Here is a 25,434-nt window from a genome sequence, read left to right on the forward strand (position 1 = left end):
AAATTAACCAAAAAAAACATGCATTGTCTATGGAAACGAAGTCCTAACTAGAACTACCTACTGACGACCGCCAGTAGGTATATATAAAGATGTTTATGGTTGGGGTTGTAGATTTAGGGTTTGGTAGGGGTATAGGGATGAGTTGGGGCATAGGGTGGTAAGGGTATTTTTAGGGTGAAAGGATAGGTAAGGGTATTGGGCGGGGTGTTTTTAGGGTTTAGGTGTGGGTATGACTATTGGGCGGAAAGGTTGTTTTTAGGGTTTAGGTGTGGGTAAGGGTATTGGGCGGTAAGGATGTTTTTAGGACTTAGGTGTGGGTAAGGGTATTGGGTGGCAAGGGTGTTTTATGGTTTAGGGGTGGGTAAGGGTGTTTTAGGGTTATGGGGTGGGTAGGCGTACTGGGTGGTAATGGTATTTTTAGGGTTTAGCAGTGGTTAGAGGTATTGGGTGGTAGGGGTACTTTTAGGGTTTTGGGGTAGGGAAGGTGGTCAGGTTTGTCAGTGACTGCAGCTAAGACGTTTTTTGGGTGAATTTGGGACAGGAAGGAGAGACTGCATTATGTATGGCTTTCCATTACTGCTCTACCCTAGCGCAGCTGTTAAGCGGGAGGCGATGATTTTGGGGCCATACACAACATAAATGTACAGATGAGTAATACTAAATTACAGGATGTTTTTAACCAGGGGTTTCTGAATGACGCGCTCCCACCATGGGCAGCCCACCAACTTCCACAAAGGGGGATGGCAGCGGAAGAGTTTCTGCTGCCACCCTGAACCCCTGTGGCAATCCCATGATGCCAGTGCGTACAGCATGCGCCAAAGTCATCAAGTAGCCCCAGATGCCATTTGCTTCCAGGCGTCCACTGACGTAAGGTAGGTTTCCTTGCTCATGGGGTGAGGAGGGTGGGGGTTCTTCCGCGCACATTGGCATTGGGGGAGAGAAAAGAGTTTTTCATCTCCCCTGATGTCTGTGCAGTGCATTCCTGCTTCACGATTACACACAGCATCGCGATCGTGCAGCAGAAATGCCACCACTAGGCACCAGGGATTTACTTTAGTGTAATGGAAGCAACCCCTTGGTCAAGGGTCGCTTCCAAAGGGGCTACATTTTCTGCTAAGTGAGGTATCATTTTACTCGGAGACTTTGGGGAACGCTATGGGGTAGGACATTTGTGCTGGCACAGTGATCCCACACAAAAATGTAGAAAATGTGTTTTCTTTCAGCTAAATTTGAGGTTTGCAGGGGATTCTGGGTAGGAAAACATTGGGGTGTCCACGGAAGCCATACCTCCCTCCCTAGTTTTCAGAAATGTGTAGGTTTGGTAGTTCCCTGGATGGCCACTGAGCCTGCGGCCAAAATCCCAGGTGACTCCCCCTTGCAAAACCAGGTCATTTTGTGATAGGTAATTTTGAAGTCTACTCAATAAGTTTTGGGCCCTTGCCTGTTGTGGGTACTTGGCCCACCCACGTGAGTGAGGTACCATTTTTATCGTGAGACTCTGGGGAATGCGGAGTGGGTGGAATTTTGTTGATCGACGCAGATTCCAGAACTTTCCATCACAGAAATGTGAGGAAAATTTGTTTTTTTTTTAACTACGTTTGAGGTTTGCAAGGGCTTCTGAGTAACAGAACCTGGTGAGTGCTAGACAAGTCATCCCATCCTGGATTCCCCTGGGTGTTTAGTTTTCCTAAATGTATAGGTTTGCTAGGTTTCCCTAGGTGCCGGGAGAGCTAGGGTTCAAAATCTACAGTTAGGCACTTTGCAAAAAAAAAGGGTCAGTTTTCACCATAAAAATGTGGTATGTCAAAGTTGCGTTTGGGCTGAGAGGCCATAAAAAAGACCTACCCTATCTCACCTGTGGGGCATGATGGAATTAAGGTTTGAAAGGCACGGTGCCAGTTTTTCTCTGTTGTGATTTTCAATGCAGCAGCCTATTGGCTAACAGTGCCTTTCATTCCCATTCCTTTTTCTTCTCAAATAAAGGCTATGTGTTATACTTTTAAGTTTCATTTTCTGTATTGCAGAAATGTTAAATGTGTATGGTTCATTTTAAATGAAAAACTCAATATATTTTTGACATTTTCAGCCTCAATTTAGACTGCATGTATGTGTGAATGTATGTATGTGTGTGTATATATATATATATATATATATATATATATATATATATATATATATATATATATATATATATATATATATATATATATATATATATTGTTCACCAAAGCGCTCCTGCGCTACGAGAAGGCATCACCCCGGCGTTCCTCAGCCTCACAGCTGCTAGTAAGAGCGCCCCAGCGCGTGTACAGCAGCGCCTCTCACACTTTCAAATTAACCAAGTCCGACGCGTTTCAGGGCACAACGCCCCTTCCTCATGGACAAAGAGGGAGGCACACATTACTTTTCCACCCATTCAAACTTATTTTATTTGAATCAACCTTCCCTAAGTGGGCGTGGCTTTCAGTCCGACCTGACCAGTGTTGCTGGTCAATGTAGTCCTGTGGAAAAGTTCATTATTTCGCCTTCAGTAGGCTGAGTGCCCCCTTCTTAAGTAATTGTCATTCGTATTCACCTTCTAGTAAGGGGTGGAGGGTAGGCTGTCACCTTGCTTTATCCTTGGAACGACGAGTTGTAAGGCAGAATGTTCGTCATTTCACCACAATCTTCTTTGGCACACCACACTGCGCGCCAATTAGGGAAGCGGAGCACTTCTCTCGACCAGAGCCTGGCCGACAACATATTGTTCACCAAAGCGCTCCTGCGCTACGAGAAGGCATCACCCCGGCGTTCCTCAGCCTCACAGCTGCTAGTAAGAGCGCCCCAGCGCGTGTACAGCCCCGCCTCTCACACTTTCAAATTAACCAAGTCCGACGCGTTTCAGGGCACAACGCCCCTTCCTCATGGACAAAGAGGGAGGCACACATTACTTTTCCACCCATTCAAACTTATTTTATTTGAATCAACCGTCCCTAAGTGGGCGTGGCTTTCAGTCCGACCTGACCAGTGTTGCTGGTCAATGTAGTCCTGTGGAAAAGTTCATTATTTCGCCTTCAGTAGGCTGAGTGCCCCCTTCTTAAGTAATTGTCATTCGTATTCACCTTATAGTAAGGGGTAGAGGGTAGGCTGTCACCTTGCTTTATCCTTGGAACGACGAGTTGTAAGGCAGAATGTTCGTCATTTCACCACAATCTTCTTTGGCACACCACACTGCGCGCCAATTAGGGAAGCGGAGCACTTCTCTCGACCAGAGCCTGGCCGACAACATATTGTTCACCAAAGCGCTCCTGCGCTACGAGAAGGCATCACCCTGGCATTCCTCAGCCTCACAGCTGCTAGTAAGAGCGCCCCAGCGCGTGTACAGCCGCGCCTCTCACACTTTCAAATTAACCAAGTCCGACGCGTTTCAGGGCACAACGCCCCTTCCTCATGGACAAAGAGGGAGGCACACATTACTTTTCCACCCATTCAAACTTACAGTGCAATCATCCCACCTGAACACATCGCCCGCCAACCCCTTCCAGTTTCAGCAGACTTGGGTCCCAGTACAGATAGCAATCCGTGCTACTCCGTGTCACTCTCCACCGTGTTCAGGTAGTCAGTTATGTTATGTTAAGCGCATTTATTAGGCGCACAGATGCTCCAGCGAAGGAGCGTCCTGGCGCCCTACAAGGTATAACACAACTGGAACAAACAGAGCAGGGACAATTAAGGAAACAAAAAAGTTTTTATAGCTCGGCGAAAGGAAAACAGATCCCTAAGGGCGCGAATCGCAGGGGGAAGAGAGTTCCACAACGCTGTGGCGCGAACTTGGAAAGAGCGACCGCCTGCCCTGCAACGCTTGAAGCGGGGAACAACCGCAAGTTCTAGGTCTGAAGATCTTAAGGCATGGACCGGGACATAGCGGGACAGAAGATTGGAAAGGATCAAAGCAGGTGATCCCTTGAGGATTTTGTAGGCTACACAAAGGACCTTGAACTGGATCCTTTGTGCAATCGGTAGCCAATGAAGCGTACGCAAGGTGTTGGAAGTAGGACAAGATCTAGGTAGTCCCACAACAGCTCTCACTGCAGCATTCTGCAGCATTCTGGGCTCGCTGCAGACGGGTGATTTCCGATTGATTTAATCCTGATAAAAGGGCGCTAGCGTAATCAAGCCGAGAGATCACGGTTGCTTGAATCACAAGTTGCCTGGTGGTGGCATCAAAAAATTTGAGTACAGGCCGTAGTCCACGTAAAATACCAAAACAGCAGGCTGCCGTGCGCTTGGTATGGCAGACAAAGGTGAGAGTTGGATCGAGCCAAACCCCAAGGTTTTTTAGCTCAGCGACCGGGGTTGGCGACCGGGGTTGGCGTAGGACCCAAATCCGACGGCCACCACCCGTCTCCCCAGAGTTCCGTTTGTCTGCCAAAGATCATAACCTCAGTCTTGCTTGCGTTCAGCTGGAGACAGTTGGAAGTCATCCAGCATCGGCATATGACACCATGGTCATACCCAATGCCTGACCACCTCAGTCAGCGGTCTCACGTATAGGTTGAATAACATGGGACTCAGCGAGGAGCCCTGGGGGACCTCCAGATCCAGAGGATGGAGTTTGGACTGGTAAGGCGGGACGGCCACGCAAAAGGAACGGTTGGCAAGAAAGGAACGGAACCACTGGAGAGCAAGCCCAGTGACACCAGCTTCCTCCAGACGGCGCAAGAGGATAGGGTGGGACACGGTGTCAAAGGCGGCGCTCAGGTCTAATAGCACCAGCGCCGCCGTTTGCCCCGCATCAAGCACGGAGCGTAAATGCTCCACCATATACAGTAGAGCAGTCTCCGTACTGTGCCCAGCCCGAAATCCGTTTTGCGTGCTGTCCAAGATGTTTGCCTGGAGAAGATGGTCCGAGAGGACAGAGTTGACCTGCATCTCCACCACTTTAGCAGTGAGATATATCCAAAAGCCTTTAGGCCTAGATCGCATTGGTAGGCTCTCTTCGTATGTTAAGAGTTTGTCCTTACAGCTGGACATATCCTGTATCCATCTGATTGTGGTGGGTACTTGTGTAGTGTGCCAGCATTGTGAGACCTGTCGCTTGGCCACTAGTAAGGCGACCGCACAGAATTTACGCTTAGATGATTTGAGCTGCGGCATAATGCCCAGCAAGCAAAATCGGATGGTACAGTCCAACGCTGTTCCCACCATTACAGTTTAGTGATTACCTCTGTCCAGTAGCCTTGAATCCTTTGGCAATATCAGGCTAGATGGATAAAATCAGCCCCTCCTGTACCGCATCTCCTACAACTGGTGTCATCTTGCATGCCGTATCTGCACATGCGTGCCGGGGTGTAGTATGCCTGATGTATGTATTTGTAATGTATGATTTTGAGATTACCATTAGGGGTAAGAATTTGTGTCAGTGCACATGTCTGCTCCCATTCCTTGTCTGTCAAGGGGCTGTCTAAAACCAAATCCCATTTAGCCTTTGCCCTTTCCGTAGACTGTGGAATCTCAGCTTGTGCAGAGGTGTACAATCGTGACGTCAAGTGCGACATATCCTGAGTTGTGATAACGAGTTGTAAGGTGTCTAGGCTAGCCGGTTCTTCAGGAAAGGTAGGGTAGAGTTCCATCATGGCTCTCTTCAGTCTATAATGCGTAAAGTAGAACTGTGATTTGTTTTGTACGTACTGGAGGTCTGCAATGTCTATGAATCTACCCTCGTTAAACAAGTCTCCCATCTGTGCAATGCCTACCTGTCGTAGCAACGACATACTCACCCTCTCGCATGTGACAGACAGCGCAGAGTGATCATGTAATGGCATGTTTCGTGCATATAGCGGGTTTTTATGCGCCAGTCGGACAATTTCGTGCCATGCCTTGACGGTAGTGTCAACCGTATTGATGTCGCGATTGTGCAGTGGTGGGCGTTTGTACGAGAGGATGGCGGTAAGAGGGACAGGGTTCACATCACCTTCTTCAATCGCTGTGTGAGTAAGATAGGGCACCAAGTGATACCAGTAAGCTGCATATTGTGCCTGCGCACACAGATAATACAGCCTAAAGTCTGGCACTCCAAACCCTCCCCTGGCATAAGGGAGTGTTAACGTCTGGAGGTCAATCCTCGCCTCTTTTCCCGCCCAAATGAGTTGGAGCACTAGTGTCTTAATGCGACGGAACACTTCACCTGGGGGGGTAATGGGGATATTGTTGAAAAGATACAGCAGCTTAGGCAATATATTCTATTGCAATACGGTCCGCAAGAGACAGTGGAAGTTGAATCCAGCGCTTTACCTTGTCCTCCAGTTTGGAGATCGTTGCGCCGTAGTTTGTTCGAATTACTACTTCTGGATCTCTATGGAACAGCACTCCTAAATAACGCACCGGGTCAGTTTGCCACTCCAAGGGGTAGTCTGTATCAAAAGGAGATGTAGGGGAAGGGGAATGTATCTGTAAGGGGAATAATGTGGGATTTTGACCAGTTGATTGTTAGCCCCGAGTGCCTGCCAAATTTGATGTATTCCCTCAACAGTTGGTTTAGGTGTTCGAGCGGGTCACGGACGTAGAGCACCATATCATCCGCGTACAATGATATGTGTAGCGGCCTAGCAGGAAAGTGTAGGGCAGATGACTTATAGTTCTGACGGATGATACAGGCTAGGGGTTCCAGTGCCAGATCGAAGATTAGGGGAGAGAGCGGGCAACCCTGCCTGGTACCGCGTTCCACTGCAAAGCTGTCGGATAAGTAGCCATTTATTCGGACTCTGGCTCGGGGCTCTGTGTAGATTAGGGACACCCATTGGACAAATCTCTTAGGGAAGCCCATACGGTGTAGGACCGCAATCAAGTAACGCCATTCTATAGAGTCGAACGCCTTCGCAGCGTCCAGCAATACCGCGACAGCCTGTGTGTTGGGTTGGAGATAATGGTATAGCGCGAACAGTGTCCGGGTATTATGGGACGTGGACAGAGTTGGGACAAATCCCGCCTGGTCGGGTAGCACCAAGTTGGTCATCAGTGGTGTCAATCTTGTAGCCATGATTTTCGCTAGAATTTTGGAATCAACATTTATCAGTGAGAGCGGCCTATAGGAGTCTCATTGGGTCGGATCCTTGGAAGGCTTCAAAAGAGCGATGATTACCGCTTCTCGGAGCGTCGGGGAAAGTACACCCTGGTCGAATGCGGCCCCGTACATCTCTGCCAACCGGGGTGCCAGTATATCAACATAGTGTTTATAAAACTCGTTCGTGTATCCATCCGGACCCGGCGCTTTACCATTCGGCAATGATTTTATCACCTCCGTGACCTCCTCAACCGTAATGGGTGCCGCCAAGTATTCCCTTTGGTGGTCAGACAACCACGCTATGGCTACCTCCCTAAAGTAGCTGTTAATAGCCTCAGTGGTGGCTATTGGCTGCGACGTGTATAGAGCACTGTAAGAATTGACAAAGCTTTGCAGTATGTCAGCCGTTTGCGTCAGCATCGTACCGTCCTCCGTTTTAATGCCAAGTACCTCATTAGGTTTCCTACCCTCGCATATTTTTGCAGCCAACAGCCCGCCCGGTCTACCTCCCTCCCCAAATGCTCTAGCGGTGTGTTTTTTATCCAAATATTTTATTTCGTCATCTACTAGACTCTGGTGTTCAGTGTGTAGTGTGCGCAGTTTACCCAGAAACGTGATATCATGGGAAGTCTCATACTCCCTCTCTATATCCCTCAGTTGTGTTTCGCATCTCTTAATCTGCTGCCGTATGTCACGCAGTATGCCAATAGTAGTGCTCATGCACACCCCCCGGATCGTTGCCTTAAAGGCCTCCTACAGTAGGCAAGGGTCATCAGTCGCTGGTTCGTTCAGCAGTAAGTAGTCTTTAATCGCTGTGTGGATAATGTTTGCGTATAGTACATCCATGAGAGCACATGAGTTAAATCTCCACTGATACGGGGTGGGATGTGTTACGTCACCCGTCCAGTGTATGATATCATCAGTACCTAGCCAATAGTCCAAACGTGACCAGCTATTGTGGCACGCGGAAATGTGTGTAGCTCCCGGTTCCGTGGGAAGCATGTGTCTCCATATGTCCGTCAAATTCACGTCTGCCAACATGTGTAGGAGTTTGGCTCTGGCATGTTTGTGGTTCGGTGGTTTGCGCGGAGCGATCTATACCGTCCTTAAGGGCCACATTCCAATCCCCCCCACAAATTATCCTAGTGTGTGTGAATTGTTGCAGGTGTCCCCACAATTCTTGAAAGAAGTCTGGAGCATCCACATTCGGGCCATAGACATTAAGCAAGGTCAGATTTTTACCACGCAGTGTGCCTGAAACAATTACATATCTTCCCCCTGGATCTCGTATTACCTGTAGAACTGTGAAATTTAACCCTTTCCGCATCAGCAACATCACCCCTCTAGAGTAGGAGGAATATGCTGCGGCATGGACAGATTCGGCCCATTTTTGGCCTATGGAGAGATGCGTGTTCGGGGCAATGTGTGTTTCCTGTAAAAATGCAATATCTATGTGATGCCTGTTAAGGTATGCAAACACCCGGCTAATTTTCTTAGGTTGAGTTAGGCCACGCACATTCCACGTGAGGAGATTTATGTGTGCATCATTTGTTTGAGTTGACCTCTGAGTCATCTGTGTGGTGAGGGTGTCTGTGTATATTGCGCATTGTGACAGCGCCAGGGGTCTGCCGTCACGTGTCCAAGCACAATCACTTGCATAACAACACTTTCTGGTTTTACCAAATAGATACAATAGACAAAATCTGACTGGTCAGGTCTCAATAACGTAACTGTTCCCTCTACCCGCCCACCCCCTCCCACTCCAGCAACCCAAACATGCCGAAGCCATTCTCCCCCCAAGTACCCTCGACAACTTTTAGGGGCTAAACATCAAAACCAGTCCTACAGAACTTTTGTGGGGAACTCCCTTGTGGAGGTCCGCTGGAGGCGCATCTCTCCATCCAACCAAATGGACGTGGACGGCATCTATGACGATAGTTAAAGTAGACGTGCCATGGCTCAACACCCATGGCCGATCCTGGCCCTCTTTTTGAAAGAACTCATTTAACCACTTAGGTGGCTCCACGCAAACTGTAACTCCCCGCCCACCCGAGCTCAATGGTGAACTTGAAAATCCGCATCGACCTGAAATCTATTGCATGTGTGGGAATGTCGTGCTCCACTTCAATTGTTAACCATCATGTTCCAACATTTAGCATGACTTTCGATGCCCCCAGATTCTTTAACAAAATAAATAACAAGATTGTGTGCAGGCAGCGAAGCATAATAGCGGTTATTTTGGGCGGGAAGTATTTATCGGCTGCTGGCCGCACTGCAAGTTCCTACGCTCAGAATCAACATACATCCCCCATAAATGCATACATAATTGCACGCTGCTATCTCCCCAGCGACCCGGCACCGGCCCGGGCCACGGGAAGTGATCTCTCAATATCAATTGGGGAACTTTTTTGCCAACACTGTCTCTTGTTTATCCCAGTTAAATACCAATCATGTCAGTCAGAATGAGGTCTGTTTCAGGCAGCGAAGCACATATAGCTAAACACGTTCTCAGGAGTTGCCTGCGGTATTATCACAGTTTATGAAAAGAGTAAGCAACACAATGTTCAGAGTATAGTGCTGACTAGCCGGTGCTTGTATCACACATCGGCTTACAGCCAAATCAGCCCCCTTAGTAATTTGCAGCTTGAGGTCCCAACGCCCATCATGTGACAATCTCCACAGTAGGCAATCCTTAACCTATAGCCAATATGTCAAGAGACCCTGTAACAAAAGTAAGTACAAGTCCCGCAGTCAATCGTGGGCACTCAGTTGCCAGGCAGGGACCCCGCTGCCGCTGGGGAATGGAAGTGACCAAGTGGCGGCAAAGTGTTTCATACTCACATACAGTCTTGTTCAAGCGTAGCTCCCTCGTATTTAATCTGTGTCTGCCTGCTGTCCTCTTGTGCACTAGCTTTTTTCTGTGTGATTATCTGCTTCAAAAATTCTTGCGCAGCTTTCGGGTTCGACAATATCACCGGTTTTCCCTCCCAGAGCACTCGTAGCCCGGCCGGGTATAGCATAGAATAATTAATTTGGAGGTCTATGAGTTTGGCTTTCACCGCCGCGTATTCTCTCAGAGCTTGTTGGACGGCCACAGTATGGTCCGGATAGAATTCCAGTTTATTACCCTGATGAGTTATGGGCCCCTTCTCTCTTGCCAATCTCAAGATGGTGTCCCTGTGTCGGTAGTTAAACACCCTGGCCACAATCTGCCTCGGTGATGCACCTGGCGGCGGGCGGGGTGCAAGGGATCTGTGCGCTCTCTCTATGACAAAAATCTGCGACAGAGTCGTCTCCAAATATGTCTTTGCACAATTTTTCAATATATGGCTCCATTCGTCCGGTGTTGGTAGATTCCGGCAGCCCCGCGATGCGTACATTATTGCGTCTAGAGCGCGATTCCAATTCCTCCTCCTTTGCTTTTATCACCTCCAGCACCTTCTCCATGGCCGTGCATTTGGTAGTGGTTGCATGGGACTCGTCCTCAACCGCTGAGATCCGCGTTTCTGCAGTTTCCAGCCTCTCCCCATGCTTTTCGAACTTGGCCGCCATACCATCCATCCTACACGTCAAATTGTCCAATTTACCGTTGATATCTTGTAGATTGGACTGGATGGCCAAGAGGATTTTCTCCATGTTGCTGCTGGCAGCAGGTTCGTTTGGCGTTCCGCTCATTGCAAGTGGCCCCGTGTCTGTAGCTTTTGGTGTCTTTTTTGCCTCGAAGGATATCTTTTGTTGTTGTTTATCCGGCCTTACCATGGTAGATGGAGGCGGTGTGGGCAGAGCTGTGAGCCGCGGCGTGGACCTCGTCCTTCTGGTGGTTGCCGCAGTTTTGGCGCCCTGTACTGCGCACTTGTTGGGCTCTGGGGGCGCAACTCACTGGGGGCCCCTAGTTGTGGGTCAATATCTACCTCTGCTACCAGAACCTCTGCGGCCCTTCGACACGTGAGTGGTATGGTCAGCGCTCCAAGCATGCGAGTTGCAGCCACCTCAATGCAGGCAAACAGTGCAGCGCTCCTGAGGACCGTGGGACAGGCTGGGGCCCGCTGCTGTATTAGGCTTCTGCGCTATTGTGGGTCGTCTGCACTATCATATGGTGCCTCCACGTTTTAGCGAATTTCAGCACCTCCGGCGCATGCAGACCCTGGTCGGAACGTCCCGAGACTCGGAACGCGTTTCACCGGAGCCTAACTTTCTTTGGAGCCTTCACTCCGTGCACCGCCATTTTGCCCACATCGGTCCGATGCAGATCGCGCCAATGCGCACCTTCCGCTTCAGGCTCCGTTCTTCTCACCAGGGTCGCTGCACACAAGCCTCCGAGCAGACATACCTGGGAGCATTGTCCGCCGCTTCCGATCCAGCCACGGATTTCAGTACGCCGTTAGCTCTACGGGTGAGAATGGGAGAGTGACGGCCGCCATCTTGTACGCTCCCGGCTCCCGGAGCTGCTATTGTCGATTTTCACCCTGAAAGTGCCGGACACCAGACTTCAATCTTCCGCACATTGCGTGCACGCTGCTTTCGCACTCCCGAGTGCTCCGTTTGATTGTCTTTTGAGGGCATTAGATCGGCCTCTGGGCGCTTCGATTGCAGCCGTCCGGCGGAGCTGCGGTCTTACCCAGCCATTCCGCTGTGCGCCCCCTAGCGCCTAAGAATAACTAAGAGTTGATAATAAACCTTCTGATGAAGGTGGAAACGTTGTGCTAGTAGAAAAGAAAATGGATCAAAATGAAGCATGGAGACAGCTTTCAGTAAGAGATTGCTACACAAAAGTAACAAGGGCAATGTATGAAACGAGTATCCAAGAGTTCCACAAAATACTGGATGAATGGAAAATGAAAGGAATACTGGGGGATACGGACTACAAATGTATCTACTGTGAGCTTCCAGACCTGCCAACGTTTTATCACCTTCCAAAGTGGCACAAGTGCACGAAAAATCCACCGGGACGACCGATTTGTTTTCATCTGTGAACAGTCTGTTGGAGAATGCTTCGATTGCTTTTTAAATCCGCTGGTGAATGACTTAAGCTCCTATATAAAGGACACAAAGGACTTTTTGCGCATTATTGCTAAAATTTTGTGGGAGCCAGACATGATACTAATAACACTAGATGTGACTAGTTTATATACTAGCATAAAGCAGTAGGCAGTCCACTTCTTTTTACAAAAGAGGAATGCGAAGTACTATGAACATAATCTGATGTTAAAACTTCTATCCTTTTACCTTAGGAATAACATATTTTTTTTTTTTTGCAGGGGAGTTGTATCACCAAGAACAGGGGACTGCGATGGGGACATGCTTCACCCCCAACTACGCAAATTTATTCGTAGGCTGGTGGGAAAAGCATGTAGCCTGGGCAGGGGAAAACAACAATTGGATGGACAAAGTTGTGTTGTGGGCTCCGTACATAGACGACCTTTTTAGGTCTCGCGTGGGCGTGGCAGTCACAAGATATATTGTTGACAGGGACTTTCAGAAGAGGGCTTTAAGCCCCGCCCTTCATTTCCATTAGCTGGCATCACCGTTTATGCTAAACGGTGGCCTGCCATCGGAAATGAGGGATTTTGTAGACGCCCTTTCGCCTACGAGCCGACTCGGGGCCTGCTTTGCATCTGCCGCAAAGCACTTTCTCAAATTAGAAACACCTAGCCCCATCAAGACAAGAGATTGGTTCCCAACTCCGTGCGGGGCCCTCCCCAGGCATTACCTCATGTTGCTGCTTTTAAAAGATAGGACAACACCAGCACTTGAGTGCGCATATTTTAATTGCCAGCACTTGAGTCTGTGTATACTTTTAACATGACGCTGCAAGTCCTTTAGTCTAAAATGTATGCGTTTTATTAGGACACTGCCGGTACTTCAGTTTATATAGTGTGTATACCTTAGGATGGCACTTGTATTTTGAGCAGGGTTGTGAATCGTACAGTGCTAGCACTTTTCAGCACCTTTGTTAACATGACAGTCATTACTTTCAATAAGAAAGTGCCTACACTTCTGACCGGGGTGGTGAATCAGAAAGTGCCAGCACTTTTAGCAGGGGGGCGGGGCACCCATAATAGGACAATAGCAGCAGTCCTAACCGTGTATTATTTTAATAAAACGCAGCAGCAGTCCACGGCGGCCAGTGCTTTGCGGTAGAATCGCGCATCCCACAGCCAGAGAGCGGCTCCTGGGGCGCTCCCTCTGTGCTCCTGGGTCGGCGGCTGCCAGCACTTCTCCCGACCCCCCTCCACCGCTTCCCTCAAGCCCCCTTCATTATATCGAAGTCTCTGGCAGTCTTACAATTAAGCAAGGTCCTGGAGCAGCGAGCTTTCTTGTCTAACCCCATTAGGAGCCCGAGCTTCAAAGGAGCACAGCCTCCCTACCCCCCTCAAACCTGCCATCTGTTTTCAGGAGGTATTTTGTTACCCAAACATACGTACCTGCTCGAAGGGCTCTGAAGAGCACAGGCAATAGGACAGACTGCAGTTTACGTAACTGCGCGCTTAATCTCGCCTTTGGTTTAGTTATCTGCTGACACTGGGACATTCCGGCCCTGTCCGTTCATATAGCGCCTCCAAAAAGAGAAATGTTTCTAAGGAGCTACCAAAAGTGCGCCAGGCGGGGTGGCGGCGAAGCCCACTAAACGTGGATAATTGCTGTATTTTGCTCTCCATCCGTTGATAAGGGGCTCCATTTCCCATGCTAGCGCTAGGACCCATTACACCCCTGCAAGCCGTTGTGCCCTCACATGATAACTCATTTCAACCGCCTTCCCTTTATCAAAATTACAAGGCCGAAAGGCTGAGTAGGGTTCAGGCTTAAAAGGTTACAGAGGCCTCTGCAGCAGGCACTTCGCCCACAGGGCAGCCAAACCGCAGCAGTGTCCATGCAGCCTGCAGCCGGGTTATAAAACTAGTCTCTTGCTATCTGTTTCTCCTGTTTACTTCACGCTTCACAGGCGGTCGGTGAACCAGGCCCTGCAATTAGTGGTGTGTTATAAACTGGTCACGCCCTGCCCTGGAATCAGGGGTTTGTAATTAATGTAATGTCACAGCCCAATGATGGATTTACTCAGTGCATAACACCTACTCCGTTGCAGCGACGACAGATCAGGCACTATTCCTTCTTGAGTCTGAATGCGCTTTACAGATTGCAACAAATCTATTCTCCTGAAGCCTGCACTTGAAAAGTGAAGGGGCGAGGGGGGATGCGGGGGGTGAGGGGGGTGACTAGACATTGGCATTTGACTTATACGGTTGTGTACTGATCTCTGCAGCACACGCTTTGACCCACTGATTTGTTGCGGCTGGGTGCAGCTTCCCTTTCTATCTTAAACTCATCCCCTCTCCCCCACCAATGCGTTGAACCCCTGCTATCAGGTACACAGCTACCTTGGGATGGGCAGGCAAAACACCACATCAACACAACATACCTGCCTTTCGCCCAACTGCTTAGCTGCTGAGTACTTATTATAAATGGGGAAACAGTGGCGTCTTATTTACAGCACTTAGAAACCGCAGAAATAAGGGATGAAGCACTATAACAAATAAGCATTTGCAATGCAATAGGTCTCGCTTTTACGCAAGTTAAAGCTATTGGCATTGTAAATGACAATGCCTTTTATTTATGTTTCAAAAACAATAATAAAATGCATTGGTATTTGCAATGTCAATAGCTCAAACTCGCGTAAATGCGAGACCTATTGCTTTGCAAATGCTTGTTATTATTTGGAAGGGGTCGGAGGAAGAGGCTAAACACTATGTCTCAGCCCTCAATAACAACAAATGCAATGTAAAATTCACTGAATGTATCAGTAAGACAGAAGTAGCATACCTGGATTTATTGGTTTATATCAAAGATAACACCTTACAAACCACATTATACAGGAAGCCAACGGCTGGAAATAGCACGCAACACGCGGGCAGCTTCCATCCAAAAAGAGTCATTAGTGGGGTTCCCTATGGGGAACTTGTAAGGCTGAAATAGAACGGTTCAACTGAAAATGAATTTGTAAAATCTAAAAATGAAGCTTTTAAGAGGTTTAGAGCCTCGGGATACAGGGAAGGAACACTAAGAGGGGCGAGGAGAAAGCAAACATCCTAGAAAGGAGGAATCTGTTACTGGCAAAAACTGAAACACAAAGACAAACACAGGATGAGAAAGGGGCCATTAGGATGATAACAGAGTACACCACCCGGTCCCCTGAGATCTTCCAATTCCTCCAAAGAAATTGGAAGATTTTGAAAGCTGACAATATAGTGGGCCCCACGATCTCTGAGAAACCCCTGATGACATATACGAAGGGATCCTCTTTAACCCCTTTCGTGCTCCAACTGGAGTTCTCCCTCCCTGGTGCTGCGAACGACCGTTGGCCATAGCAACCCCTCCCACCCTTTGGAACGCCCGCACTGTGGCGGAATTGCCGCCGTGGTTAAGGCTTTAAAAGATCATCTAGTAAGAAGGCATTTTTCAAGAATCTCTAAAAAGAGGGACACAGTAACGGGCTTTTATCCTTGCAGAAATTGCAAAGCTTGCAAAAAGAGAAGGTTAAAACATTTGAAATCCCAGGGAGGACAACAAATTGATAGATTTATGAACTGCAATACGGAATTTACAGTTTGTTTGACCTGTCCCTGTAAAATGAAGTACTTTGGGAGCACCATTCATCCCACGAAAAAACGAGTTCTTGAGCGCGTGTGCCATACAGAATCTGGATGGCACTTATCCCGTGGCATGCCATTTTCAAGAAAACACAAGTCTGATCAAAGCCTTTTAAAGTTTTTTTGTATGGATCAGGTCCCCAAAGGCGAGAGGGGTAGGGACAGAACAAGGAAACTAAGGCAGTTGGAGTCTAGATATATTGTGGAGCTACAAACAAAGACCCCTGGGGGTCTTAATAATGAGGAGGAATTGAGGATTCACATTCCATGAATAAGTAACTAATTTAGAGTAGGCCACACTGCAATGTACACAAATAATGAGAAGGGTAGGGCATAAAAAAACATGATAAATAGAGAAGGATAAAACCAAGCACCTTGCAGGCGATGTTTCTTAAATTTTGGCAATATGTGAAATTTACAGAAATGAATGAGTTCCAGTGGGGTTGCCCATCCAGGGGGTGATTGTAAAAATAGGAAATGCTTTAATTGGGAAATGATATGACAAGGAATCATGTTATGTTTTGTTGAATATGTTTTTTAACGAAAAGCACAGGAATGAATTATTACGAATAGAAATCCAAGCAGAATCCAGTTGGGTTTGCCCATTCAGGGCGCGATTTAATAAACTTAAGAATGCTTAGCTCTAAATCTGTATAAAAAGCAAAATTATGCTTTTCTCTGTATGTTTATTTAGACTAAAATCCGAAATAAGAACGGTACATTCACTATGCCTATATGATGCTGAATAGCAATAGGATTAAGAATGAAATGATGCATTTTGGAAAATATTTTGAAAAGAAAAATTAACTTGCTTATGCAAAGATGTCTGCCATGGAGGAGTAATTAATGTTCTCATGTTGCAGGAATACCCTCTCTTTATGTCTATTACAAACAAGCCATATGTGCAGTTTTTCCTTTCTCTATGTTTACTTCTAAGTTTAAAAATTGTGATTTTCGTTTACCTCACCGACATTGACAAAGGCGTGTAGCCGAAATGCGTCTGTCGGTTGTTTTGTCGAGTGGAGAATAAACGTTATTAATTATCCGCCAGTGTGCGCCCCGTTATGTCGTTTGGGAAAATATATATATGTGTGTGTAGATATATGTATATTCCAACACAATCGTTCACACCTTATTCAAAGAACGACGTCCAGGCCAACAGCTTGGTTCAAACAACTGGTGTTTTATTCACAGCGCACTCAACGCGTTTCGGGAACGACTTCCCTTGCTGTTGGCCTGGACGTCGTTCTTTGAATAAGGTGTGAACGATTGTGTTGGAATACGGTCGAGTGGCGATCCCGGCCATCCCTGCTTCTTCGCCGACTTTCGTTGGGGATATATATATATATATATATATATATATATATATATATATATATTTAACATATGCATGTTTTAGGGTACTACATACTTTTTTTAAAGGTTTTATACATGCATATATATTGCATTTGATAGGTACGGGAATAGTCCTGCACATGGCCGGGACTATTTAATGCTTATGACTTTGATGAGTATTCCCCTGGAAAAGAATTAGGATTACAGGTAAGTAACTTATTCTTAATACACATTTAACTTGGTCTGCTAATGAGCTGGAACTTTTATATTAGTACTAGTTTAATAAGTATTTTAAAGTCTTTTACATGCATTTTATACTATATATATATATATATATATATATATATATATATATATATATATATATATATAAGCTAAAACAATTGAGACCATGAATGGCTATAAGAGGACTGAGGGTTATGATATCCTTTATAAATATCCCCGAAAGTATCACAAAATAATGAATTGCACTAAAATAATGAAATGTTTGTTGTCTGTAATGTTTTTAAAATGAGCACTTTGCACTTTATTTGTTACGACATTGCCTATGTTTTACTCTGTAAATAGAGGATAAATACATGTTTAAAGATAGCCGCTACGTTGGCAGAATGGTACATCTTCGATGTCAATGATTATGTCTCGGCAGATAGGCTTAAAATGTCGTCACTTTACAAACACAAACTGACACTGACGAAGCTAGATTAGCGAAACGCGTCTGTCAGGAGTGAAGGGGGGTTTGCATTAAAATCTTTTCATAACGGATTCCAGTGTGCTTGCCATTATTCCGGCTGGATAGTTGGATGTGTTGCAGTGTTTAAGCGCCTCACCAGCGCTGGCTTCACAGCACCCGGGAAACGGAGGAGCGACGGCGGTGAAGTAACCGGTGTTTGAAATTAATATGGCCGTTAACCCCGAGGCACTTTTGTGAGCAGTACGAAGATCAAAGTTACGGACAACGTACTTAAAAGATTGTTTCTAACAAGCGAGCAGAGGACTCCGCGTCGCCAGGAGGCGGGCTCGAAGAAGACGTCGGCGGACGGAAACTGAATGCCTGCACCCAACGCGGTGAGTGAACTGCTTTCTGACACTTAGTCAATTTTTTCATGCTCAGCCTCTGTCCCGTGGGAACCGTAAGCACAGTGCAAACCCCTGAACTGAGTGAGCAATCACCGCCCCGTGCAATATTACGCACACGTGCAATTAAAAGCTAAGAATGATGTCAGGCTCTGAGGACATAATGGGAGAAAGAGAGTCTGCAGCAAATATGATGTTTAGGTCCACCACGGACCGGCCATCCGAAGCGGACACTATCACAGCAACATCAACTGTGTGTAACAATTTAAAAACGCTAATTCAAAAACTGGAAAAATTATCAGAGAGGTTCGGAAATGGTGGGAAGCCACCTCTCTACAGCGATACATGGAATGTGATAGAATGACCAGGGGGCTCCGAATTTACACGGTTCCATCTTATGAAAATCCGGATCCCACATTGTTGAAAGACCGGGCGGAATACACTGCCGAATCTTCAAAAGGACTGGTACGCCTGTTAATTAAATACGCATGGAGTGACCATGAGAAATGCAAGCAAGAAATCACACTTGTGGAAGACCTAATCTCAAAAGAACATGACCAAAAGGCTATATAAGATTTATGAAGCGCTATGAATAAAAGAATTAAGGAATATGAACTGGGTATTCGAAAGCGCAAGCAAACTAAATTCCAAAGAGATGAGCAGGACTATCTCTCGGGTAGAATATTGACTTTTGCTCGTAAATTTGATGCTACCAGAAAACGATTGGCACAAGGGGCAAAAAGCACAGTCAACACTCATACAGAAGAATCTGAAGTATCCGAAGGTGAACAAAATAATGTTCCTGGATCTAAAGAGAATAGAGGCGCAGCACCTTTTTTGGACGAATTCCAAGTCATAAAGGAAACTCGCCAGAGGCCACAACAAAGAAGTCACCCCCCCCCCAACAATTAAGCCAAAAAGGAGGACAAGGCGGGGCAAATGGGTAAGAGGAGACGCACAACCGATTGTCTCACCGAGAGTGACCAGGAGCACCTCAAGTCGCAACAAAAAGAAAAAACAATAACAGAAGAAAATAATGTCATCAATTTGTCTAATAGACGACTAACAGCGGATGAACTGAGGTTCCTTAAAAAAGGCTTAAGCTTTTGCCCGGCGAGCAAATTTAATCTGGTGGACACAAGAATTGATCTATTTAGATACATCAGAAAGCTTAAATTTAAAAAAAATCTTTCTTCACCCACAAAAGGCGGCAGTGGAAAATTCCACTGACAATGAAATAGAAGAAACCACAGAAGAAGATCCAAGGATTTTGGCAAATCTCTTATTGACTCAAATTCAAGAGGTTTTAGCAAATGAACTGAATAACACACAAGGAGATGATGTACCTATACCACAAACGAGAGATCCAAGCAATATGAAGAAAAAATCAAAAAAACTAACCATGGCACCCTATGATGCTATAGATGTTTTCAACGAAGCAGTGCTGGCGGACTTGGAAAAAATGTCAAGGGGCAAAAAGGATCTGAAATCATCCAATATTACGAGAAAAGAGTGGCAAGCAATACAATCATTGAAAGAGGATAAAACCATCGAGATAAAGCCCTCTGATAAGGGCAGCAATATTGTGATTTTCAATAAAGAACATTACGAACAAGAAGCTCATAGACAATTAAAAGACAAGGATTGTTACACCATCATTCGAAGAACTGAGTATGCAAAGAGCATTAGTGACTTCCATGAAATGTTAAATGAATGGAAGGAGGAAGGCATGCTCAATGCTGATGAGTTTGCACTGTTATATTGTGAATCACCGATCTTACTCACTTTCTATCATCTCCCCAAGATCCACAAGCACGCCAAAAGACCACCAGGACGCCCAATTGTATCCTCCATTGGGAGTCTTTTGGAAAATACATCTTGTTTCATAGACTGGTATCTTGCTCCCATTGTAAAAGACTTACCGTCATACGTGAGGGATACACAGGACTTTCTCCGTATTATGGATAGTACCAGTTGGGATGAAAACATGCTTTTAATCACATTAGATGTGGTAAATTTGTATACCTGCATAGCTCATGAGACTGGCTTAATGACAATCAAATGGTTCTTAGATAAGAAACCAGAAAAATGCAAATCACACAGCAATATGATAATAAATATGATACGCTTTTGTCTATACCACAACATCTTTCTTTTTTCAAACCAATTGTACAAACAGATCAGGGGTACTTCAATGGGCTCGTGCTTCTCCCCCAGTTACGCAAACTTGTTCGTGGGCTGGTGGGAGAAGCACGTAGCTTGGGCCGAGACTAATGAGCCATGGACAGATAACATCCTTATGTGGACCAGATATATAGATGATCTTTTTATTATTTGGCGTGGAGATCGTACCTCGGCTGAGGAGTACATCTCTAAAATGAATGATAACATCACAAACCTGAAATTTACAAGCACTATAAGTGCAACTAGCATTTGTTATTTGGACTTAGAGGTCTATGTAAACAACCATACCCTCCAAACAAGACTCTACAGAAAACCAACGGCTGGTAACGCTGTTCTACATGCAGCGAGTTACCACCCGAAGAGTCTAAAAAAAAATATCCCCTATGGCGAACTATTACGCCTAAAAAGAAATTGTTCAGTAGAAACTGATTTCCAACAAGCCAGGAGTGAGGCAAGTGATAGGTTCCTGAGCAGGGGCTATTCCAAAAACCTATTGCCACCGGCACCCAACAAAGCTTCTATGATCAACAGGAGGGATCTCCTGGTACCCAAAATAGTGCCTAAAGTGGAGGAGGAGGTGAGAATGATCACCAAATTCAACACAAAATCAGGCGATCTGGTCCACTCTTTTAAGAAAAATTGGCATATTTTAACAATGGATAATGTGTTAAAAAACATCTATCTAAGCAACCCTTAATAACGTATAGGCGCTGTCAATCACTGTCTGACCATCTTATAAAAAGCCATTTTTCCCAAGAGCCACAGCCAACTAGTCGATCAAATGTAAAAGGCCTTTTCCCCTGTTTGCGCTGTAAAGCCTGCAAAGGGAGTAAAAAAACTACAGAATACCCAGGCAGAACAGGTGAGGAAAGACCCAATAGGAAAATCAACAATCTATTAAATTGCAATTCAGAATACACCGTTTACTGTCTGGTGTGCCCATGCAAAAGAAGATACATAGGAAGCACCATCAACCCCACAAAGCTCAGAATACTTGAACACATGCGAGCAATCGTGAATAAAGATAAATCTTACCCGTTTGCCCGACACTTTGCGGAATGTCACCAGAGCAATAGAGATCTGCTAAGTTTTTACTGCATTGATCAAGTAAATCGCTTAGAACGGGGGGGAGACAGAGAGAAGGCACTCAGAATCTTGGAGTCAAAATACATCATAGACTTAAACGATGACGCCTTGGGGCCTTAATAACGATGAAGAATTGTGGGTCCACCTGTAAACCTACACATGGGATCATGTGTATGGTCAACCTGTGTTTCTGTAAGATTATTCCTTATTTGTAAATTACTCCCTAGGGCTTTAGTTATGTACCTTATCCGACATCATTCAAAATGAAACATGAAAATGTGATACTTTAGCCCATACAGGGCTGCATAACAAGGATGGGGAATTAACAATGACCTTCTAGTCCGAAGTAAATTAAATGAAGATATATAAGGGGATACACCCCCATAAGCTAAAACAATTGAGACCATGAATGGCTATAAGAGGACTGAGGGTTATGATATCCTTTATAAATATCCCCGAAAGTATCACAAAATAATGAATTGCACTAAAATCATGAAATATTTGTTGTCTGTAATGTTTTTAAAATGACCACTTTGCACTTTGTTACGACATTGCCTATGTTTTACTCTGTAAATAGAGGATAAATACAAGTTTAAAGATGGCCGCTACGTTGGCAGAATGGCACATCTTCGATGTCAATGATTGTCTCGGCAGATAGGCTTAAAATTTCGTCACTTTACAAACACAAACTGACACTGACGAAGCTAGATTAGCGAAACGCGCCTGTCAGGGGTGAAGGGGGGTTTGCATTAAAATCTTTTCATAACGGATTCCAGTGTGCTTGCCAATATTCCGGCTGGATAGTTGGATGTGTTGCTATATATATATATATATATATATATATATATATATATATATATATATATATATATATATATATATATATATATATTTAAAGCATTAAAGAATAATGAACTTTAAATTCGGTTTTAGGATACTCTACCCCTGATTTGAGGGTTGTGAGCATGAACATCTATACCTAGGTCTAAATCTCCAAGTAGAATTGTTGAATAGCAAAAAATGTGTAGTTACACCTAGGTGTATTTGTAAATATAAATGTGTATATTTACTTTTGTGAATCAGGCCCTATGTGACGGTTGTCATTTACTTACTTATATTTATCATGTCCATAAAATAAATATAATGTATCTTACCTTTTGTTACTCAAACCTTTTACAAACCTCGTGCTACTTCGTATTAACGTAAATCTTTTAAAATTGTTTTACCCATTTGCTTGTTCATAAACTCTGTATTTTGTAATGCTTCTACCTATTTTTTACTGATATTATTGTAACTCTATTAAAATAGTTTATCTCTTTATGCACTTGAAAGTTCATTGGGACAAGTTTATACTTTTCAAAAAAAAATAAAGTGCTTTTAAAAATCCACCAAAAGTTAAAACAAGGAAGAGATCATATGTGATGATGTAGATTGCTATTTCAGTCATTTCAAAATAATTTTCTGCAGCCCATCTTTAAAGCAAGACTGTTCAACTGTGGTCGGATTGTGTTTAAAGCATGTCGGGTATGCATAGAATTAGCACTCACTAGAAAATCTTGCATCTCGTCTGCACAATTAACTGAGTAATGTTTTATTTTAATTGCAGATGATTTTGACGATGCTTAGTATTGATGAAAAGTGTGAGGTTGAAGAGCTGTTCGATGCCCTCAATGAAAAACAGCAAAAGAGCATCCTTTTAGAAGATGTATCAAGCCTTTCCAGGAATTACAATCTTTAAATTTGAATGTTGTTCAGCGTGCATGCATTCATGTAATGTTCTTTGGCTGTCAGGATTGAGACAAGGAAATTCATGTCACATTTAAATATTTGAACTAAAGTGTTTTCTTGGTTTACAAGTGCTACCCAATGGAGTGGCAGTTTCCAGGTACTTATGGGTTGGAAGATGGGTATGAGTTGTTACCCTTTAGTATTTCTTCTTTCCAAAATGGATGTAGGAAAAATCAATTACAGATAGTGCTGTAAAAAGATAATATTGAGAAATGTCCTGTTTTTATATTTTATTAAAGGTTTCAGTTTCTACTAGGGTAAATTACTGTTTAACACTTCACCACATGTTGTGTTGTGTTATTTACCCTATAATTAAGGTTGCGTTTTTTAAGATTTGGTCCCCTACTCCACTTTGCTAAAATAACCCTTTCATCATCAACTTGCAATAACTACATAAGAAGTCGCAGAACCCTAGTTAAACACATTTACATTATGCTCCTAAATTCCTCCTAATGCTGGATTGTAGACCGTGCATAACAGAAAAGTGCATGTTCAAAACTGCTGCTCTCAGAAGTTTTTATTGGTTGGTTGTACATATGTTTTATTCTGTAAAGTTAATTCAGACAAAATATCAAATATATTATTTGGTAATATATAGATCTTTTTGGAATATAATGAATTATAAAGAGAACTGTTTACACACATTTACTGATGAAATATATATAATAAAAACCTTTCTTTCATACATTTGTTCTGCCACTGTTTTCAGTCTCCACTGGCTAACTTATTGCAAATTAAGTCTAACCGACGCTGATTTGTTTGCCCTTTCCCTTGCTTTTGAAACCGGCAGATTATTATGTCATGCGCTACCTACGTTTAATTTCTTTTGGTGTAATATACACAGATGCTGAAGGTCCAATAAAGGAAAGCAGAGGACCGGTACTCCAACAAATATTAAATCAATGTATATGTCAGAGTAGTTGACTTTAACATTTTAGAAATCCAATAAGTGTTTATACACAGTGATTGCTTTTAAGGTCCCAACACCACCTGGTTGATACAGGAAAACTGTGCATATCTTATCCCTTGGAAAACATCATACAATGGTGGTAAAGAGCTCCAGGACAATCAGTCCCCACTATGACCTCCAGGTATCCAGAACCCTCAACTAGTGTTGCCAGTTGCTCTATGCCTGCCCCCATGCCAGAGCCCCAGCTGCCTCTACCAATGGTAAACCTGATTGTATTAGCGTCTGATCTTGCTAGAGAGGCCTGCCTTCTCCCACCAAGAAAACCTCATTGGTGCACCCAGAGCCAGTGCACAGGCTTTTATGTCTCTTGCACTTTGGAGACAAACAGCCCAGACAATGCAAGAGAGAGAAGCCAACTTGCTTAAAGTTTTGATAGCAGTCGGCATCCCCTATCTGGCTATTTCTGAACCTATACTGTTAAAGGAGCCTACCCCACTGCCATACCAGTCTTTTTTTAAATCATAGTCGGTGTGCGACACCAACACATTTCATGGAATCTTATCATTTTAAGTCTTTTCATATTAAATCTTCTCATATTATGTGATGCTGGCACTTTAACTGCCGGTTATAGCCAATCTTTCTTCATCTACAACTGCTACAAGGGTCAGAGCTATACAAGACCAGCACTCTCTACCACTCTTAAAGTTAACCTTTGTGTTTGTCACTATTCTCTGTGCGTGGCGTCTGTGAATTGACCCTTAAACATCCCCAATTAGTGATCAAAAGACCACTTATAACTAAGACACACAATGACCCAGCACCAGAGTACTTATGTCGGATATATATTTCAATATATTTGTATCACAAATTGCAATGTACAGCACAATATAACAGATGGCTTCTCGAGGATAAACTATTTCAAAGACTTGATTGTAGATTGATTCATTCATTATTTTTCATAATTCATTAAAACAGAACAGGATTTCTTGCCGCCAAGGCGTTTCATCCCGCTTGGGACTTCCTCAGGGCTTTGTTTGTAATATTGTAACACAAAATTCATGCCAGTGTTATTAGAACAGAAATTATGTCAGCAATCAGATACAAGTTCCATTAATGCAATCCATCCAATTATCCTCCTGGTGTATGAAGCTCCTAGTATGTTTATGACCATGGTATGGTCCATTAGTGAAATTCCCGGCATGTGTAGCCCCTCGTATTACACGACCGAAGGACTGGTCTGAATACGAGGGGCTACACATGCCCCTGGAAATCCAGACTTCTTCATACAACACCTCACCCCAGAAGCAGGTGTTTACAAGTAGACTCAATCTCAACACGTTCCCCACAGCCCTGCAAGGCAGTCAGTCGAA

General features: G+C 44.6%; 1 protein-coding gene across 1 annotated transcript in view; it reads left to right on the forward strand.

Moving 5' to 3' along the window:
• The window catches only part of SPAG1 (sperm associated antigen 1), a 1,072,862-nt gene extending 1,049,025 nt beyond the window's left edge, over positions 1 to 23,837 (forward strand). Inside the window, exon 19 of the mRNA XM_086966056.1 lies at positions 22,973 to 23,837. Coding sequence (XP_086822182.1) covers positions 22,973 to 23,104 — 132 coding nt within the window. The 3' untranslated portion in view covers positions 23,105 to 23,837. The remainder of the gene's footprint in view (positions 1 to 22,972) is intronic.
• The last annotated feature ends 1,597 nt before the right edge of the window (positions 23,838 to 25,434 follow it).

Source organism: Lissotriton vulgaris, chromosome 4_1, assembly GCF_964263255.1.
Source record: "Lissotriton vulgaris chromosome 4_1, aLisVul1.2, whole genome shotgun sequence".
Classification (NCBI taxonomy): Eukaryota; Metazoa; Chordata; class Amphibia; order Caudata; family Salamandridae; genus Lissotriton; species Lissotriton vulgaris.